The sequence below is a fragment of the Suncus etruscus genome, chromosome 11 (assembly GCF_024139225.1).
Source record: "Suncus etruscus isolate mSunEtr1 chromosome 11, mSunEtr1.pri.cur, whole genome shotgun sequence".
NCBI classification, from domain to species: Eukaryota; Metazoa; Chordata; class Mammalia; order Eulipotyphla; family Soricidae; genus Suncus; species Suncus etruscus.
The window spans coordinates 3610113-3627788 of NC_064858.1; the positions used below are offsets into that span (position 1 = coordinate 3610113).

Genomic DNA, 17676 nt, shown 5'->3' on the forward strand with positions numbered 1-17676 from the left:
CTGTGTGTGACCCAAACCCCCAATGGGTGAGCACCAGTGTCAGAGAGAGGGACATTTGGTTCTCGGTCCTTAATCATTTATCATCATTTATTACAGACATTAGATCAATAGTGCCCGAGGCTTCTGCAGATGAGCAGGGACATCCCTCACTGCACAAACCCCTTCCCACTCACTGGATTCTGAGCCCTGAGCCCTCTCGGCTACATTGGCCACATTGTCAGCAGAAGCCAGTAGCTGGAGAATCTGGTCAGGGTTTGAGTCCTGCCACCTTCGTGCATGGATGACACAGAGCAGACACACTCCTTTGCTCACCATGCCATCGTCTGGGGGGTCCTGGGGCTTGGGGCCAGGACCTCAGACCTACAAACACCTGCTCTGCCCTCTGAACCACACCCTCAGCCCCAAACTAAGGCCCTAGTTCTAGATGACAATGCCCTGCTCTGCCCACTCTTCTGATCCTTGGGCACCAGGCTTTTCTTTGTCTAATTTTATTTCTGACATCATGATTTACCAAGTTGTTCATCACATGGTAGTTTGGGGCAGTCAGGGTCCCCATACAAACCCACTGCCAGTGAGACCTTCCGTCCACCAGGGTCCCAATCTCCCACCCACCATCCCAGCTTGACCCCTTGCAGGTACGAACAAATTGACTTCAGATAGTTTGTTAAATCAAAGGCAAATGGAATGACCCTAAATCAGACCTACATCTGTAAAATTATCCCATGTGCCATACCTCCAACCCCAGGTGAAAAAGTCTGGATCAGGGTCGCGCATGAAATAACCCAAACCAGGCTGAGGGTGAAACACATATAGTCTGGCAGTCTTCTACCTCATATCTCCACTATATCTGCCAGAACTGCAGTTTTATTGAGTGCAGTAAGGACAAATAGCACAGCCTATCCTGAGCCAGTCCCACCCAGGTTTACAAGGAAGACCATCTCTGTTTGGGGGTAAATCCAAGATGTAAACAAACTTACAAAGGAACCAGGGATACTCTTTGTTTTAGGTAAAATAAGGTGGAAGCTAACAAACATGGCCCAGTTTGAAATTATACTCTCCCCCCCCCCCACAAACACACACTGTGGCTGCCACACCTAAATGCCCCCTTTTCCTCTTTTTTATAGTTGTTTAAAATACAAGGTTTCTTTCGTGGTGACGTTTTGTTCCTAGCTTTGGAGGACAAAGTTCTGCAGTTCTGCACGTTCTAAACCTCATGTCTGAGGCCTTTCTTCTTTCTTTTTCTTTCTTTCTTTCTTTCTTTCTTTCTTTCTTTCTTTCTTTCTTTCTTTCTTTCTTTCTTTCTTTCTTTCTTTCTTTCTTTCTTTCTTTCTTTCTTTCTTTCTTTCTTTCTTTCTTTCTTTCTTTCTTTCTTTCTTTCTTTCTTTCTTTTTTTCCTTCCTTCCTTACTTTCTTCTTTCTTTCTTTCTTTCTTTCTTTCTTTCTTTCTTTCTTTCTTTCTTTCTTTCTTTCTTTCTTTCTTTCTTTCTTTCTTTCTTTCTTTCTTTCTTTCTTTCTTTCTTTCTTTCTTTCTTTCTTTCTTTCCTTCCTTCCTTAAACCTCATGTCTGAGGCCTTTCTTCTTTCTTTTTCTTTCTTTCTTTCTTTCTTTCTTTCTTTCTTTCTTTCTTTCTTTCTTTCTTTCTTTCTTTCTTTCTTTCTTTCCTTCCTTCCTTCCTTACTTTCTTCTTTCTTTCTTTCTTTCTTTCTTTCTTTCTTTCTTTCTTTCTTTCTTTCTTTCTTTCTTTCTTTCTTTCTTTCTTTCTTTCTTTCTTTCTTTCTTTCTTTCTCTTCCTTTCTTTCTTTCTTTTTCTTCCTTTCTTTCTTTCTTTTTCTTCCTTTCTTTCTTTCTTTGTTTTCTTTCCTTCCTTCCTTCCTTCCTTCCTTCCTTCCTTCCTTCCTTCCTTCCTTCCTTCCTTCCTTTTTTTCTTTTTCTTTTTTTTTTTTTTTGGTTTTTGGGCCACACCCTGTGACGCTCAGGGGTTACTCCTGGCTATGCGCTCAGAAGTTGCTCCTGGCTTCTTGGGGGACCATATGGGACGCCGGGGGATCGAACCTCGGTCCGTCCTAGGCTAGCTCAGGCAAGGCAGGCACTTTACCTCCAGCGCCACCGCCCGGCCCCGCTTCTTTCTTTCTTTCTTTTTTCTTTCTTTTTTCTCTTTCCTTTTCTTTCTTTCTTTTTCTTTCTCTTTCTTTCTTTCTTTTCTCTTTCTCTTTCTTTCTTTTTCTTTTTCTTTCTCTTTCTTTCTTTCTTTTCTCTTTCTCTTTCTTTTTCTTTTTCTTTCTTTCTTTCTTTCTTTCTCTTTCTTTCTTCTTTCTTTCTTTCTTCGTTCTTTCTCTTTCTTTCTTTCTCTTTCTTTCTTTCTTTCTTTCTTTCTTTCTTTCTTTCTTTCTTTCTTTCTTTCTTTCTTTCTTTCTTTCTTTCTTTCTTTCTTTCTTTCTTTCTTTCTTTCTTTCCTTCTTGTTTGCTTTTTGGGTCACACCCAGCAGTGCTCAGGGATTACCCCTGGCTCTACGCTCAGAAATTGGTCCTGGCAGGCTTGGGGGACCATATGGAATGCCGGGATTTGAACCACTGTCCTTCTGCATGCAAGGCAAATGCCCTACCTCCATGCTATCTCTCCGGCCCCGTCTGAGTCATTTCTATCATCCCATCCTATCTTCCTTTCTGCTTGGGAGACTCGTCTCTGCAACCAAGGCAGGGACCTATCTATCAGCCCTGGGCAATGTTTGGTCCCTGTCCCTAACCCTAGCTTGTCTCTATCTTCACCTGTCCTCCCTCTGCTGAAGGACACGCCAAGGAACAAGGAACTCAGCTGCTTCCACCTGTCTCTGCTGTGTCGGGCCACACCTGGCAGTGCTCAGGGCTGACTCCTCGCTCTGAATTCAAGGATCACACCTAGTGGTACTCAGAGCTTACTCCTGGCTCTGTGTCCAGGGATCACTCCTGGCTCTGAACTCAGGGATAACTCCTTGTGGTGCTCAGACCTAACTCCTGGCTCTGTGTTTAGGAATAACTCCTGGCCATGCTCAGGGGTGACTTCTGGGTCTGTGCTCAGGGCTCATTTCTGGACATGTTCAGGAATCATTCCTGGTTCTGTGTTCGAGGATCACTACTAGCAGTGCTCCAAGCTCACTCCTGGCTCTGCACTCAGGAATCTCTCCTAGTGGGGCTTGTGGAGGACCCTGTGGGATGTCGAGGATTGCACCTGGGTTAGCCACATACCTGGAGAGTGTCCTCCCAGCTGTGCGATGGCTCCAGCCCCTGTCTAGGCATCTTGCATTAGTATCCCCAGGTGGGTCCCTGTAAACACTCCATCTGTCTGCTTCCCCAGATGCGTACCCTAACTCTGAGGTTGTCTACGTGTGGACCAATGGCACCACAAAGTCCGTGGTGGTGGCAGAAGATGGCTCCAGATTGAACCAGTACCACCTGATGGGGCAAACAGTGGGTGCAGAGAACATCAGCACCAGCACAGGTGAGGCCCCTGGGGGAAGACACAGGGAACCACAAAGCACTTCTCCATAGCCTGTGGGGGCCTGATTCCTCCCTGCCACCATCTGCAGGGTGCCAGCTGCAGCTACTTGATCTGAGACAGTCACCTACAGAGCACTTTTTTGTGAGCAGCTTTTGCTCTCCTGATTTATTGCCTCCCCAGCTCTGCTTGCTCAGCCCCATCTCTGCCTCTAGGGGACCACTGACTTCCAGTCTACCTTCTTTTACATGTGTCCTTCTGCCTGCTCAGAACATTCCAGACCACCTTTTCCCAGGGTAAATGTTGCAAAGCTCTGCTAGGTAGCTGAGAAATGGGAGCATGGCTCACCCATGGACGAACTTGGAGGGTGACCACTGAGTGAGGGAGTCAGGAGGGGGACAGACACAGAGGCAGAGTGATGACATTTACCTGCAGGTATTAGAACAAACACAGCATGAAAATAATATTCAAGGACAGTGGAAATGATGGGAGAGGGCAGAGAAGGCAAGGAAGGGAGGACTAGGATAATGAGGATTGGACATGATCCTGCTGGACAAGAACTGAGTGCTGAGAGGTAGGAAAATGACAGGCAGGATACCCCTTAAGGAACAATAATGCAAACTACTGTGTTAAAAAAGAAAAGGAAGACGGTGGGGAGGTAAAGGAAGATGAAGAGTGTTCATAGTAGAAGCAGGCTGGGGGAGAGGAAGGGAAACTGGGGCCAGTGGTAACAGAAAATGAGCACTGGGGATGAGATGGATGCTGAAATATTGTTAGACCTAAACCCAACAGCATTTTTATTCTGCATCTCATGGTGATTTGATTTAAATAAAGGAAGGAAGGATAAAAGGAAGGAAAGAAAGAGAGAAAAAAGAAAGAAATGAGGAAGGAAGGAAGAAAAAGGAAGGAAGGAAAGAAAGAAAGATAAAAAGGGAGGAAGGAGGGTGGGAGGGTCAAAGAGAGGAAAGGAAAGAGAAAGAAAGAAGGAAAGAAGAAAGGAAGGAAGGAAGAGAGGAAGGGGAGGAAGGAAGGAAGGAAAAGAGAGGGAAGAAGGAAGGGCAGAAGAGAGGGAGGAAGAAAAGAAGGAAGAAGGGAAAGAGAAGGAAAGAATGAAGAAGGGAGGGGAAAGGAAGAAAGGGAAGAAAGAAGGAGGGAGGGAGGAAAGAATACAAAAGGAAGAGAGTGGGAGGGAGGAAGAGAGGGAGAGAAGAGGAAATGGATGGAAGAAAGGAAAGAAGGAACCAACCCTTTGTTTATGGAGAACTCCCCCCCAGGGGGTCACCCCCCAATTTAATAGCCCAAGGCAGCCACAGCACCCTATTCCTCAGCAAAGCAGTGCTCTGATCCATCCCTTCTCCTTCCGGAAGGAGAGATGTGAATGACCAAGGAGAATTGCCTTCCTCCCACACTAGTCCCCCCTCTCCAGCATCCCAACACTTTACCAGTTCATCATAAGATGGCATCATTCTCAGCCATAAGCAGGTGGTCTCCTTGGGCCCCCCAGAAGGCCAGGCAGATGCACAGCAGGCCAGAAGGAATTGTCAGGGAGCACTCCTGGTTGTAGAGGGAAAACTTCCTGGAAGTGGGGGGGGGGGGGGCATCTGCTTGTCTCCAGGCTGGGGGCTTCAGCTCCTTCTCACACTCTTTTGTGGCCAGAGCAGAAAGAAAACTCTCCACCCAGCCCCAGAGCTCAGGGGGGTGGTGAAGCAAATCTTGAAATGCTGATGATTGACAGCAGAAGGGGGCGGGGACAGGGAGGGATGGTAGAATGATCTAGAAAGACTCAAGAATTAGAGAGAAATTCTCTGAATAACAAAGCATGTGAGGAGCTCAGTACCTGGCCCATGCAGTAACCACCGAGGAATTCCACAGCTTCAGCTCCCTTGGCTTCTCACCCCTGCAAACTGGTCCCTTGTGGTCCTTGAGCAGCAAGGCTGGGGCAGGAGCCAAGCCCCCTGAGTGTTCTGGTCCCCATTGTCTGTCTCTGTGCACCTTGGCAGGTGAATACACCATCATGACAGCCCATTTCCACCTCAAGAGAAAGATCGGCTATTTCGTCATCCAGACCTACCTGCCCTGCATCATGACTGTCATTCTGTCCCAGGTGTCCTTTTGGCTCAACCGAGAATCCGTCCCGGCCAGGACTGTGTTTGGTGAGTGGCCACTGGGCAGGCTTGTTTACAGGTGCCCATGGCTATTTTGAGAAATCACCCCTACAAAGGACAGCAGGTCTTCCCCAGACCCCCATATGCTGCCTGCTTGTTCTGTAACCTGGAAAGTCCCAGGGTCACTCCAATAAGAATTATTTTATGTTTATCTCTCTCCCTCTGACTCTTGTCACTCAGCATAATACTCTCCATTTCTATCCATGTATAAGCAAATTTCATGACTTTGCTTTGCCTAACAGCTGCATAGTATTCCATTGTGTAGATGTACCACAGTTTCTTTAGCCGCTCATTTCTTGTCAGGCTCCTGGGTTGTTTTCAGATTCTGACTATTGTAAATTTAAGAAAAATAAAAGTATGGTAAGATCCAGAGACTATAAAGATGTGGGCCAGGAGGACCAGTCTATGATAGGAAGCTTGCTACAAAGAGTGAAGCAATGCAGTTAGGGCAGAGAAGACTCTATTTATGACAATGAGAGTTGGAACTGATCACTCTGGACAAGAACTGGGTTCTGAGAGGGGATAAAGTGACATGCATGGTACCCCTTCACTAACAATTGTGCAAACCGTAGGGTCAAAAAGAAAAGGGGGTGGGTGAACAGGTAGAGGTGGGTGGGTAGGAGGGAAACTGACCCACAGATGGCAGGAAATGTGCTCTGGGTGAAGGGCTTTGTACATTCTGTAACAGAATCTCAATCACGAGCAATTTCGTAACCATGGTGCTTAAATTAAGTAATTATTTTTCAAAAATAAAAAGAATTCAATGTGAGTCCTTAGGATCTGTCCTTGCTTCAGAATGATGGCTCAGGGGATCATGACCAATCCTATTTCCTGAAACTAGCTGTTTCAAGGGAGCTTGGGTGGTTGGGTTTTTAGGGGGTGGTTGTTTGGGCTTTTGGTTTTTCATTGTTGATAATTTGCCTTGACTGGGTTTTTGCTATGATTATATGTTGTCAGGGTTTATAAAAGATCTTTAAAGGCCAGGATAACCCCTAGTAAGACACTGTCTTTGCATAAAGCCCCTTTGTGTTCAGTTTCCAGTTCTGAATAGGCTGGGAAGTGACCTATGACCTACGGAGAACAGCTGCGTAGGAGTGATCCCTGAGCATAGAGCCTGAGTAAGGCCTAAGCAACACAGGGGATGACCCCAAACCTAAACAAACAAGCACCGTGGCCCACATCCTGTCACCAACACTGCCAGGAAGCTCCTACAGTGCCATCTCCTTGGGGTGGAGCACTGCAAAATGGCATGGTGGGTTGAGTATCACCAGGAATGGTCTCTGGGCCCCTTGAATGCAAAATGGGTCAGACGTCTTGCTTCGAAGAAATTATCAACTGGGGCCAGAATGATAGCACCGCAGGGAGGGTGTTTGCCTTGTGCACGGCCAACCTAGGTTCAATCCCCTGCATCCCAGAGGGTCCCCTGAGCCTGCCAAGAGTAATCCCTGTGCAAAGAGCTGCCAGGTGTGGCCCCAAAGCAAAACAAACCAAAAAAAAAAAAAAATCATCAACCAGAACTGCTTAGAAACAAACTCTATATTTTTTTCTTTGCTTTTGGTTTTTCAGTGGTGTTCTGGGATTACCCCTAACTCTGCACTCAGAATTTACTTCTGGCAGGTTGGCAGGACCATATGGGATACGGGGATCAAATCTAGGTCAGCCAGTGCCAGGGAAACGCCCTCCCTGCTGTGTGATTGCTCTGGCCTCCAAACACTATCTTTGTGGTTGGTGCTTTTGTTTGGGGTCACACCCGGTAATGCTCATGTCTTATTCCTCACTCATGCTCCTTCAAACTGTCTTTTCAGAGGACATAACCCTTTTCTTGGCCAGGTTCAGGCTCAGAGAAACACGATTAAGCCCTTCATATAAGTCAGATCTGAAACCCAGCCTCCCCTCTAAATGTGAATTCTGGTTTGATTTTTTTGGGGGGAGGAGGAGGCCACACCCTGCGGGGGTGCTCAGGGGTTCCTCCTGGCTCTGCACTCAGAGATCACTTCTGGCAGGCTCAGGGGACCATATGGGATGCCGGGTATGGAACCCAGGTCCATCCCAGGTCAGTTACATGCAAGGCAAACGCCCTACCACTGTGCTATCTCTCTGGCTCCTCCTCTAAGTGTGAATTCCAAGAGATGTAGGAGTCACAAGGCAAAACCCCAAATAATCACCTGGACACCGGTGCTGGGTGGGCCCCATGCCCTGATCACGCAGGGAAGAGAGCAACTGACCAGGGCCTTTCTGGTATGTCAGGGGTGACCGTTTCTCTCCTCCCCTGCCCTGTCCTCTCCAGGGGTGACAACAGTGCTAACAATGACCACACTCAGCATCAGCGCTCGCAATTCTCTGCCCAAAGTGGCCTACGCCACCGCCATGGACTGGTTCATTGCCGTGTGCTACGCCTTTGTCTTCTCGGCCCTGATTGAGTTTGCCACCGTCAACTATTTCACCAAGAGGGGCTGGGCCTGGGATGGCAAGAAAGCCTTGGAGGCCGCCAAGATCAAGGTACTGTCGCTTCTCCTTGCTAGGAGGAGGCCCCTGAATATCTCTTCTTCACTGATCTGCGTCTGTCTTTGAGCAGGCTCCATCTCTGTCTGCTGAGTTCTGAACCCCCCATTCCATCCCAGGGGCACCCCCGAGGCTGTAGGATTGGCTCAGACTTGCTCAGCGCTGATGGGCAGTGCTGTGGGACCTTCTGCAGGGTGACCTTCAGGTTATTGTGGAACTAGGCGCCAGCAAGCTGCCCTGAGACTGCACATAGCCAGTGCCGCTCTACCTATGAGTGATGGCAGAAAGCATTCTCTGCCCTGAGCAATTAATAGTCGGGTATTTGGAGGCTGATTGGTGCCTCTAAGGACTATTTGAAGCAAAGGAAAGAAAAAAAAACTATAGCCCACAATTCCAAGCTGAACAGTGTCCTTGGGGAGAGATGATGAATAACCATGAATTTGAAAATGAAACGTAGCCTTGAAGCTCCTCATTATTCCCGACTTGAAGCAAATGGGGAAATCCTTGGCTCTCAGAGCTGGCTCCAGCTCCCTGCTTGCAAGGGGAATGAAAACGTCATCTGTCCTTAGAAATCTCAGCCTGTGGCTGCAGAGATGGGCCAGTGCTGCTCTTGAAAGCTACTGGGTGGAACCTCCGGCTCCACATTGGGTCTCCTGAGTGTCAGCAGGAGTGAGCCCTAAGCATAGTAGAGTAAGCCCTGAGCACAGTGGGGTGTGGCCCACCAACCACCCAAAGAAATAAAAGTAAGGGCCTGGAGTGATTGATGGCACAGCAGGAAGGGCGTTTGCTTTGTATGCAGCCCAGGTTCCTTACGCCCACCTCCAAGCATCACCAGGAAAATTCCTGAGTGCAGAGCCAGGAGGAACCCCAGAGTACTGCTGGGTCCAGCCAAACCCTTCTCCCTCAAAAGGAAAAAGAAATAGAAATAAAAATATAATGTAAACCGTCATAGAAGTGGGACCAAAATTTAGTCCAGTGGGGAGGGCACTGGCCTTGCATGTGGCCAACTTGGATTTAATTCCTGTGTCCTATAGGGTCCCCATTCAATAGTGAACTCTGAATATTGCTGGGTGTGTTCGTCTCCCAAAAAGAGAGAGGAGGGTGAGAGGAGCTAATGGGGAGGAAGAGAGGGAGACGAATAGAGGGAAGGGGAAAGAGGGAGAGAAGGAGAAGAGAAGGAGCCGGAAAGGGAGTGAGGGATAAGGGAGAGAGGAGAGAGAGATGGAGAAAACGAGAGAGAAGAAAGGACAGGGAAGGGGATCTGGGAAGGGCAGCTGGGTACCCTGCATGACAAGAAGTTTAGGAAAGGTGGAAAATTTCCTTTTAACATTCTTCGGACTTGGGGTATGGGGGACACTCTACATGCAAGATGAGAGGATTCAGGAGTTGTGAGAAGGCAGGATATTGGCAAAAATTACCTCTGGGTACCCAGGGGCTATACACTTCTATGGCGGGCTTCCTATTTCCTCTGAGCCCTCAGCCTGGGATTCAGCCCAGGCCCCTTTTCTGAGGTCCGACTCTTTGGCATCATTAGTGGCTCTGAGTGATTTGTGTAGTTTGTTTCACTGAACTCTGCTTTGAAAGGAAATGTTGCTTGACATATTCCTGCAGAAACAAAGAGATTCGGGGCCTGGAGAGAGAGCACAGCGGCGTTTGCCTTGCAAGCAGCCGATCCAGGACCAAAGGTGGTTGGTTCAAATCCCAGTGTCCCATAGGGTCCCCCATGCCTGCCAGGAGCTATTTCTGAGCAGACAGCCAGGAGTAACCCCTGAGCACTGCCGGGTGTGGCCCAAAAACCAAAAACAAAGAAACAAAAAAAAACCAAAACAAAACAAAAAAAAAACACCTCAGAGATTCTGGTGTATTCTGGCCAGTCTGATTCTCCCCTTCCTCCCAGTGCCCTGACTGACTTCTCTGCCATGGTAAAGTTTCAGGCACAGAAAAGCTACCTCCCTCTGAGCTCTTCAGAGTTCTTCCTTCCTCAGCCCTGAGGAAAAGGCCTAGACCTTTCCCCTCTCAAGGAGACATGAAGGAGGAGGAGCCCTTGACAAAGGTGAACACTAGAGCTGGGTGAACTTGGGGGCTTGAAGGGGACATGAATGAGGGGACTGTAGTGGATGACAGATTATCCACAGAAGTGGGGGTGTCCTAACGGGTGGAGACTCTTGTCTAAAGTCTAGGAAGAGGCGAGGCAGATCCTGAGATCACCCTTGACCCCAAATCTTAGGGAAGACAGAGAAGAGAGAAATTAAAGGGGGGAAGAAAGAAGAAGATGAGAAAGGGAAGAAAGGGGGTCAGGGTATATTGGGGAATGGGAGAGTGGGGTGACTGTCTACCCAGAGCTCAGACTCAATAATGCTGTAAACATGAAATCTAAACTGTAACCTCCAAACTTTACAGCGTGCCTGTTTGTCAAGTTGGCAACCGAGAGAAAGATTTTGGCAACACTTTTGAGGATTTTGGGGAGTTGACATTTGTGGTGGGATTGGTGGCAAATCATTCTATGATATTTTTAACTTTATTGATTAATTGATTGGTTCTTGGGCTACACCCAGTGGTGCTCAGGGGCTACTCTTAGCTCTGCACTCAGAAATTGCCCCTGACAGGCTGGGGGATCATATGGGGTGCCTGGAATCAACCTGGTCCCTCTTGGGTCAGCTGCATGCAAGGCAAATGTCCTATCCCTGTGCTATCTCTTGGGCCCACATTTTATGCTAAAACTCAACTATTGATAACTTTGCAAATCATGCTCTTTTAATTCAATATTTTTAAAGAAAAAATTAAATATTTAAATATGTCTCTTTTACATATTATAATATATTCACAATATGTATACAATATAATATATTTATGTAAATATATTTGTATATAAAATATTAATTATTGCTAAATATTTTTTAAAGAAAACACAAGAAAGTGAATGGATAGAGGCCTATTGCGACCAACCCTTTCCTTTCCTTCTCATTCTGTTTTTCAGAAAAAGGAGCGGGAGCGTTTGCTGAACATGGCCAACAATGCTTATAATGCTGAAAAGATGGTCCATCCCCCGAATATTCCCAAGGAACAAACCCCAGCAGGGGCCCTGGATGCATCCTCAGGCCTGGTGAAAGCCCCAGAAGAGAAGGTTCTAGAAAACAAAAAGACTTACAACAGCATCAGCAAGATTGATAAGATGTCCCGTATTGTCTTTCCCATCTTGTTCGGTACCTTCAACTTAGTCTACTGGGCGACCTATTTGAATCGGGAGCCAGTGATTAAGGGAGCTGGTTCACCAAAATAACCAAGATATACATTGCCCTGCAAACAGGTACCCAGCTGAAGGGGGACTCCAGAACCTTCTCTCAGTAGGCTTTCTCTCGATTCTCTTTCAGGACATTTTTGCATGTTCCATAATGTGTACAAATAATATTGCCTTGACCTTTCTATATATAAATGTCAGACGTTTCCAAGAGGTTACCTTGATTCTAAAGTGGGGGAGCAGAAATCTTTCTAGAACATCAGGATAAATGCCAGCTCCCGTCCTCAGATACCCAGTGCTTTGCAACAATCATTTTCAAACTAGATAAGTCTATTTTTAATGACACCGAGAGTTACTGAGCAACATTTTTTCTACTTCCAACATCATTTCATACAAATTTTCCCAGCAGAGAAATATTTTACCAAATGCTCCGTGATAACACATTAACCAGCACTAGTCATTAACAGAGACCACAGATCCCATTGACTCAAGGAAAACCGGCTGCATCGAAGACCATAATGAATGGCTTTGGAGAACTCGTCCTGTCCAGTAGTCAGATGACAATTGCATGATCTCACGTTAAGAAATAACATAGCAAATATTTATGCAGACAAATTGAATGACCGAAATAATAGGGTATGTTAGATTCATACTTCAAACCTTTTCCCCAAGGAAAAATTGAACTGCATAAAAAAATTTTTTTAAGAGAAAGTGATTTCTTTCCACCCCTACTACAATCTACTAAGCAAACATAAACCAAAATAGACAAGGAAGTTCTGGGTTCACCTGCGGAAACTCTGACCAACTCCCGCTGTGCCCAGCACATGCCCTCCATGGTAAGACCTTGTGACTGAGCGATTGTTCTCCACATGATTTCTTGTATATGCTTCCCATGGTGGGATTATTGCTCCATTCACCTTTGTATATGAACCGTAAATGTTCATTAAAAAAATTAAGAAATGAATTAATCTGGTTGATGCGTATCTGTTTTTTATTGGAAAAAATAATCCATTCTATTTGGAAAATCATTATTCATCTCATTTTTTTCACAGAAATAGAAGCAACCCATTCAGAAAGTGATGGAGTTGAGGGGGCCTCTTTCTTGACAGTGTATTCCTGTGCTGGTCTAAATCCCTTAGTTAAAAGCAATTTCATGCACCATGATGGTGCAGAGACCAAACACTCCTGTGTTTATAGAACCCTAATAATGTCTTATTCAGGGATGCTCACAGGATGATGCTTGCTCAGTGGGCAACATGCCCACCCAACCGTTCACTGCTTTACATGCAATGATGAGAAATGTGTCTCATTGTGGTCATGGTGGAGTACCAGGAACAACATGGCAGAAGGAACTTTCCTCTTTCCTCCCTGACTCATGTGGAAGGTACCATTCTGAGTCTACAGTGTAGAAACTAGACCAGTCTAGGGGCTGAAGAAATAGCACACTTGGTAAGACATTTGCCTCGAAGGCACCTGGGACCCTTATGGTCGCCTGAAAACTAGCTATAATGACCCCAGAGCACAGAGCCAGGAGTAAGCCCTGAGCATCGTTAGATATAGCTGCCAACCAATCAACCAATGAAACAAACAACAACCACCACAAATATGATATCTGCCTAAATGGAATACTTGATAAGCCTAATTTGTTGGGGTTATTTTTAATGAGGTTTGGGATGCTTGTGGTATATATCTAATAATCGGGTCAACTTTTCAATGCATGTTTCTAAGGATGGAGTGCTCCTTGGGCCCTGAAGTGTTGAGGGTTACTTAGGTCATCTTGTTAGTGCCAGGGAACGGGGTCCTCCAGGATGGCACCCTAATATGTTTGGGGGACCATGTGTTGCCTGAGATAGATCCCAGGTGTCTTAACCCCTGTACTCTCTCTTTGCCCAACTACTTAGTTTTTTTCTGTTTGAGTTTTTTTTTTTTTTTTTTGGCGGGGGCAATACCTGGGATGATCAGGACTTACTCTACCTTGTTTTGTGCTCTGGGGCACTCCAAATGTGCTCAAAAAATCACATCTGGGTTGGCAGTGTGCAAGGCAAGTGCCTTCCCTATTGCCCTTTCTGTCCAGCCTACCTCCTTCTTTAAAATTCATGGTTATGCTCATTTGGTTGACCCAGGCACACGTGAATGCAGCCACATGGTCAGGCACCAAATCAGAGCTTTGTCTGCTGCAGAACCTTATGAATGTTGATTGCTTCTCTTTGCTGAAAGTTCCAATTATTTATCACAAAATTACTTTTTGGAGGATTCGAGTTTAGTCATCTCTTACAGAGTGTATGAAATAACGTGGACTCTTCTAAATGTTTGGTGTCCAGCAGGTGGCACCTGTCTCTTTGAATATGCAGAGGACCCTCCTAGTTTTTGGGGGGTCTGGTTTCAGGAACCCCTAAATTGAAGAAGCTACAAGAAGGATGCTATTCATCTTCAAACAGGAAGTGTAAAATCACCCCACACATCATATCTCCAACCCCAGGTGGATGAGTCTAAATTAGGGTTGCACATGAAATAATCCAAACCAGGCTGAGGGTGAAACACATGTAGCCTGGCAGTCTTCTACTTTGATTCTCCACCCAAATGCCTGCCAGAACTGCCATTTTTATTGAATACAGAGATCACCCCCAGGTGGGGTAGTAAGAACATAATAAAGACAAATAGCTCAGGCTATCCTGAGCCTGTCCCGCCCAGGTTTAAATAGAAAACGATCTTCATTTTGAGTGAACCAAGTTGTAAGCAAACAAATACAAAGAAACCAGGGATGATCATCGTTTTAGGTAAAATAAGGTGTAATCTAACAAGGAAGTATTTCTTCATTATCCATGGCATCTACTATGCATTTGTGGACTAATGTTGAATTAATTATTAATTATAAAGTCCTAATGTGGTGAATCGTGGCGCTTTTCTCAGCTCAGCCCGGCGCCTGCAGCCCCTTCAGTAGCTGGTCTGTAAGTGCAGGGTGACTTGGAAGAAATGATCCACAGGCAGTTAGTTGAAGTTTCAGGAGAAATCCAGCTTTATTACAAGGCAGTAAAGCCTTGTGCATTTCTCACATGGCTTCTAAGCTAACCAGCTACTTTCCTGCTCCTCTGCATCCATCCTGGCTGCCTATCCTCTCTCTCCTCCCTCCAGGCAACCCCTTAATTACCAACCACAGACCCCTCCCAGCTGTGGGTGGGTCTCACCATCCAGGTGAGATTAGCATAAAATACGGGGGGGGGGGGGGGTAACAGATGTAGAAACGTCCCATTCACCAGCCATAGCAGTGTATGCTATCAAAACAACAACAACAAATCCAAAACACAACAAGAAATCACACCATTGACTAACACCTGACTAACACCAACTTTTTCATGCATAAATTGTTCCATTCTGTTTCTCTCTTGCTGTCTTCACACTATGTGGTTGTTTGCAGGGACAGATGTGATGTTTTGTCTAAATGGCTGCACTTGTAAAACACTTTCATACTTGGAACCTCTCACTCCTAATGGGGAATGTTTTCTCATTTAGAGTTGCAGTCATGGTCTTGAAAAGTTCTAGCCTTGACTCTGGAAAACCCCCAGAAGTTTCTTTGCTGTGATGCCCATTGGAAAATATGCCAAACATATTTATATGCTGCCGAGTCTCGAGTCTGAGAAATATTTAGGATTATTAGGATTCAATTTTCACCCTCTGATTTGGAGTTGGAGATATTTTAGTGTTACTTTTAATGAGTACATAATAAAGAATCACCTTGAGCAGGAGGAGAACAAGGAGAGAAATAAAAAATTTTGGAAGCAAGTATAGATTGCAGTGCCCTACTTTAAGAACTTGGGCGCTTAAATGTCTTTCTCTAGATGTGACCACAAATAGAAAGAGAATATTCTAATAAGTCAGCAATCAGTAGCTCTTCTGTAATTTCTCAGGAATCTGTACATCCATCTGAGGCAGATCTTAGACAAGTCTGACCTAAGCATTTAGGTACAATCATGGGTCTAGAGAAAACGGCACGGTCGGGAGTGTTTGCCTAGTAGGCGGCCGACCAAGTTCAATTCCCAGCACCAAATATGGTCCCTCAAGACTTACTAAGAATGATTCTTGAGCACAGAGCCAGGAAGAAGTTCTGAGCACCACCAAGTGTGGCTCAACCAAAAAATTAAGACCGGAGCATTGGCGCAGTGGTAGGACATTTTCCTTGCACTCTGCTGACCTAGGATGGACCGTGATTCGATCCCCCAGGGTCCCATATGGTTTCCTAAGCCAGGAACGATTTCTGAGCATCACTGGGTGTGGCCCCAAAAGAAAGCAAAACAACAACAACAACAAAAAAATAAAAAATGGGAGCTTAAAGTGATGGTAGAAATGATCAAAGTTAGAATTGGATGGCCCACTGTTCTTGATAATTTGAGTATAAATTTCCTACCAATATATAATGCTCAATTATAACTTGGAATTCACACTCCTTGTTGCCCTTGGGACAGAATAGGGGACACAGATACAGCAAACTTCAAGTCAGGGACAGTGGAACCCAAAGAGCTTCATCCATTGGTTCAAATACTAGCAGAGGAAAATGACAACTCAAATTCCTACTCACCCAGAATTCCAATTCTGGGCCTACAACACTACACCCTTTTGTTCTTTTGCTTTGGGACCACATCTCGTGGTGCTCAAGGCTTATTCCTGGCTCGGTGCTCAGGGATCACTCCCTGTAGGCTCAAGAGACCATATGGAATGTCAGGGAGCAAGCTATCTTTCTAGCCCTGGACCTTAATTTAAAAACAAACAAACAAACAAGCAAAAAGAAACCCTAGGAAGAAAATACTTCCTTCCAGCCCTGATTGGGATATTTATCTATAAAAAATGTCTAAGAAACATTTTTATTTTTGGTCTTTGCTAAAAGTATGACCTTAAAATATTCTCCTCCTCATAGAAAAATCAGGGCTTCTGTGATCTTGGAATCACCTTTGGGTTGAAAGAAATTTCAGGGTAGTCCTTTCAATTTGTTCCCTTCCTTCTCAGAGGTGGGAGAAGAGAGGAGGTAGAAGCAGAAGACAAAGAATTGGGGTTTTGTTTGTTTATGGGGGTTTGTTTGTTTGGGGGCTACACCCAGTGGCACTAAGGAGTTACTCCTAGCTCTGCACTCAGAAATCACTCCTGACAGGCTCAGGGGACCATATGAGAAGCCAGGGATCAAACCTGGGTCTGTCTGGGTTGGCCATATGCAAGGCAAACACCCTACCACTGTGCTATCTCTCGGGTAAATTTGAATTTAGGTTTGATGGGTTCCTAGTGTGATGAGAACCCTCTTCCCCCATGGAGTAATTGGGGTCACTGTTCAAGGGTAGGGAGGGACTAACCGAAAGGGATCGGTTTGGCTGTTTTGATGGGAGTTTTCCGTTACTATTAGCCTCCATTGTAGGAGCTAGTGTTAAATCTAAAAGGACACTTATTGTCTCAGAAATTAAGTTCTCTTCATGAAAACAGTGTTTTAAATATTTAAAAATTAGCCTTCCTACCTTTGGACAATGCACTGTCTTCTGGGAGGATGGCGCCAGGGAGCAAAGACGAATATAAATTATGCTGATCATGGCCATTACTTGTAGGATTTGCAGTAATGTAAGGTAATGCTTGGAATGTGAAAAAATAAAAAATTCATCTCACTTAAGATTTACATGATTATATGTCACCGTCATTTTTAATAGACTTGCTCCAACTCAGATGTTCGGTAGCCTGTTTTGAGATGAGTACAGCTCCTTAGGGAAACTTGGCCTTTAAAAATATTTACTGCCAAGAAAGTCTAAATAAATGGGGTTTCTTAATATTTTTCTGCTTAAACTGAGAGACTGGATATTATCTTTTGTAATGTGGTACTTTGATTCGAGAGCAAAATTTGAAAGGTTCTCTCATGGACTCTAGGTAGTAATTTAACCCAACGCATTCTATGTTCTTCCTTCTGCTTCCGAAGTCAGCCAACTGTATTTCAGGTCAGGATAGGAGCTCTGTGAAAATTAATTGAGAGAGGGCAGGATTTCTGACAGGTGGGTGGGTAGAATTTGATGCTGTCCCTTCTGGAAGGGGAAGTTGGATCCTGAGTGTTTATACAATAAAAATCTGATGACTCTTCATTTGCTGATACTACATTTGGAGTTGTGACAATGGGCTCATTCTGAATATGAGCCTTGTTCTCGAATGACTGACCATCTCATGTTTTGTCCAGAAGTGAGGCTTCTAGAATGATTTCCTCAGGAAAGACACTCCCCTGCCCAATGCAGTACTGCACAACCAGCAGTCATGATTGCAGTACTCTACAAACACATTAA

The 17676-nt window shown here is 45.3% G+C and overlaps 1 protein-coding gene across 3 annotated transcripts in view; it reads left to right on the forward strand.

Annotated features, from left to right (window-relative positions):
- GABRA5 (gamma-aminobutyric acid type A receptor subunit alpha5) overlaps positions 1-12078 on the forward strand; it is a 75009-nt gene extending 62931 nt beyond the window's left edge. For all 3 annotated transcript variants that reach the window (XM_049782696.1, XM_049782697.1, XM_049782698.1), the window contains 4 exons: positions 3332-3475; positions 5473-5625; positions 7925-8136; positions 11117-12078. In XM_049782696.1, the coding sequence (XP_049638653.1) occupies positions 3332-3475; positions 5473-5625; positions 7925-8136; positions 11117-11419 (812 nt within the window). In that variant the 3' untranslated portion in view covers positions 11420-12078. The remainder of the gene's footprint in view (positions 1-3331; positions 3476-5472; positions 5626-7924; positions 8137-11116) is intronic.
- Positions 12079-17676: the final 5598 nt, after the last annotated feature.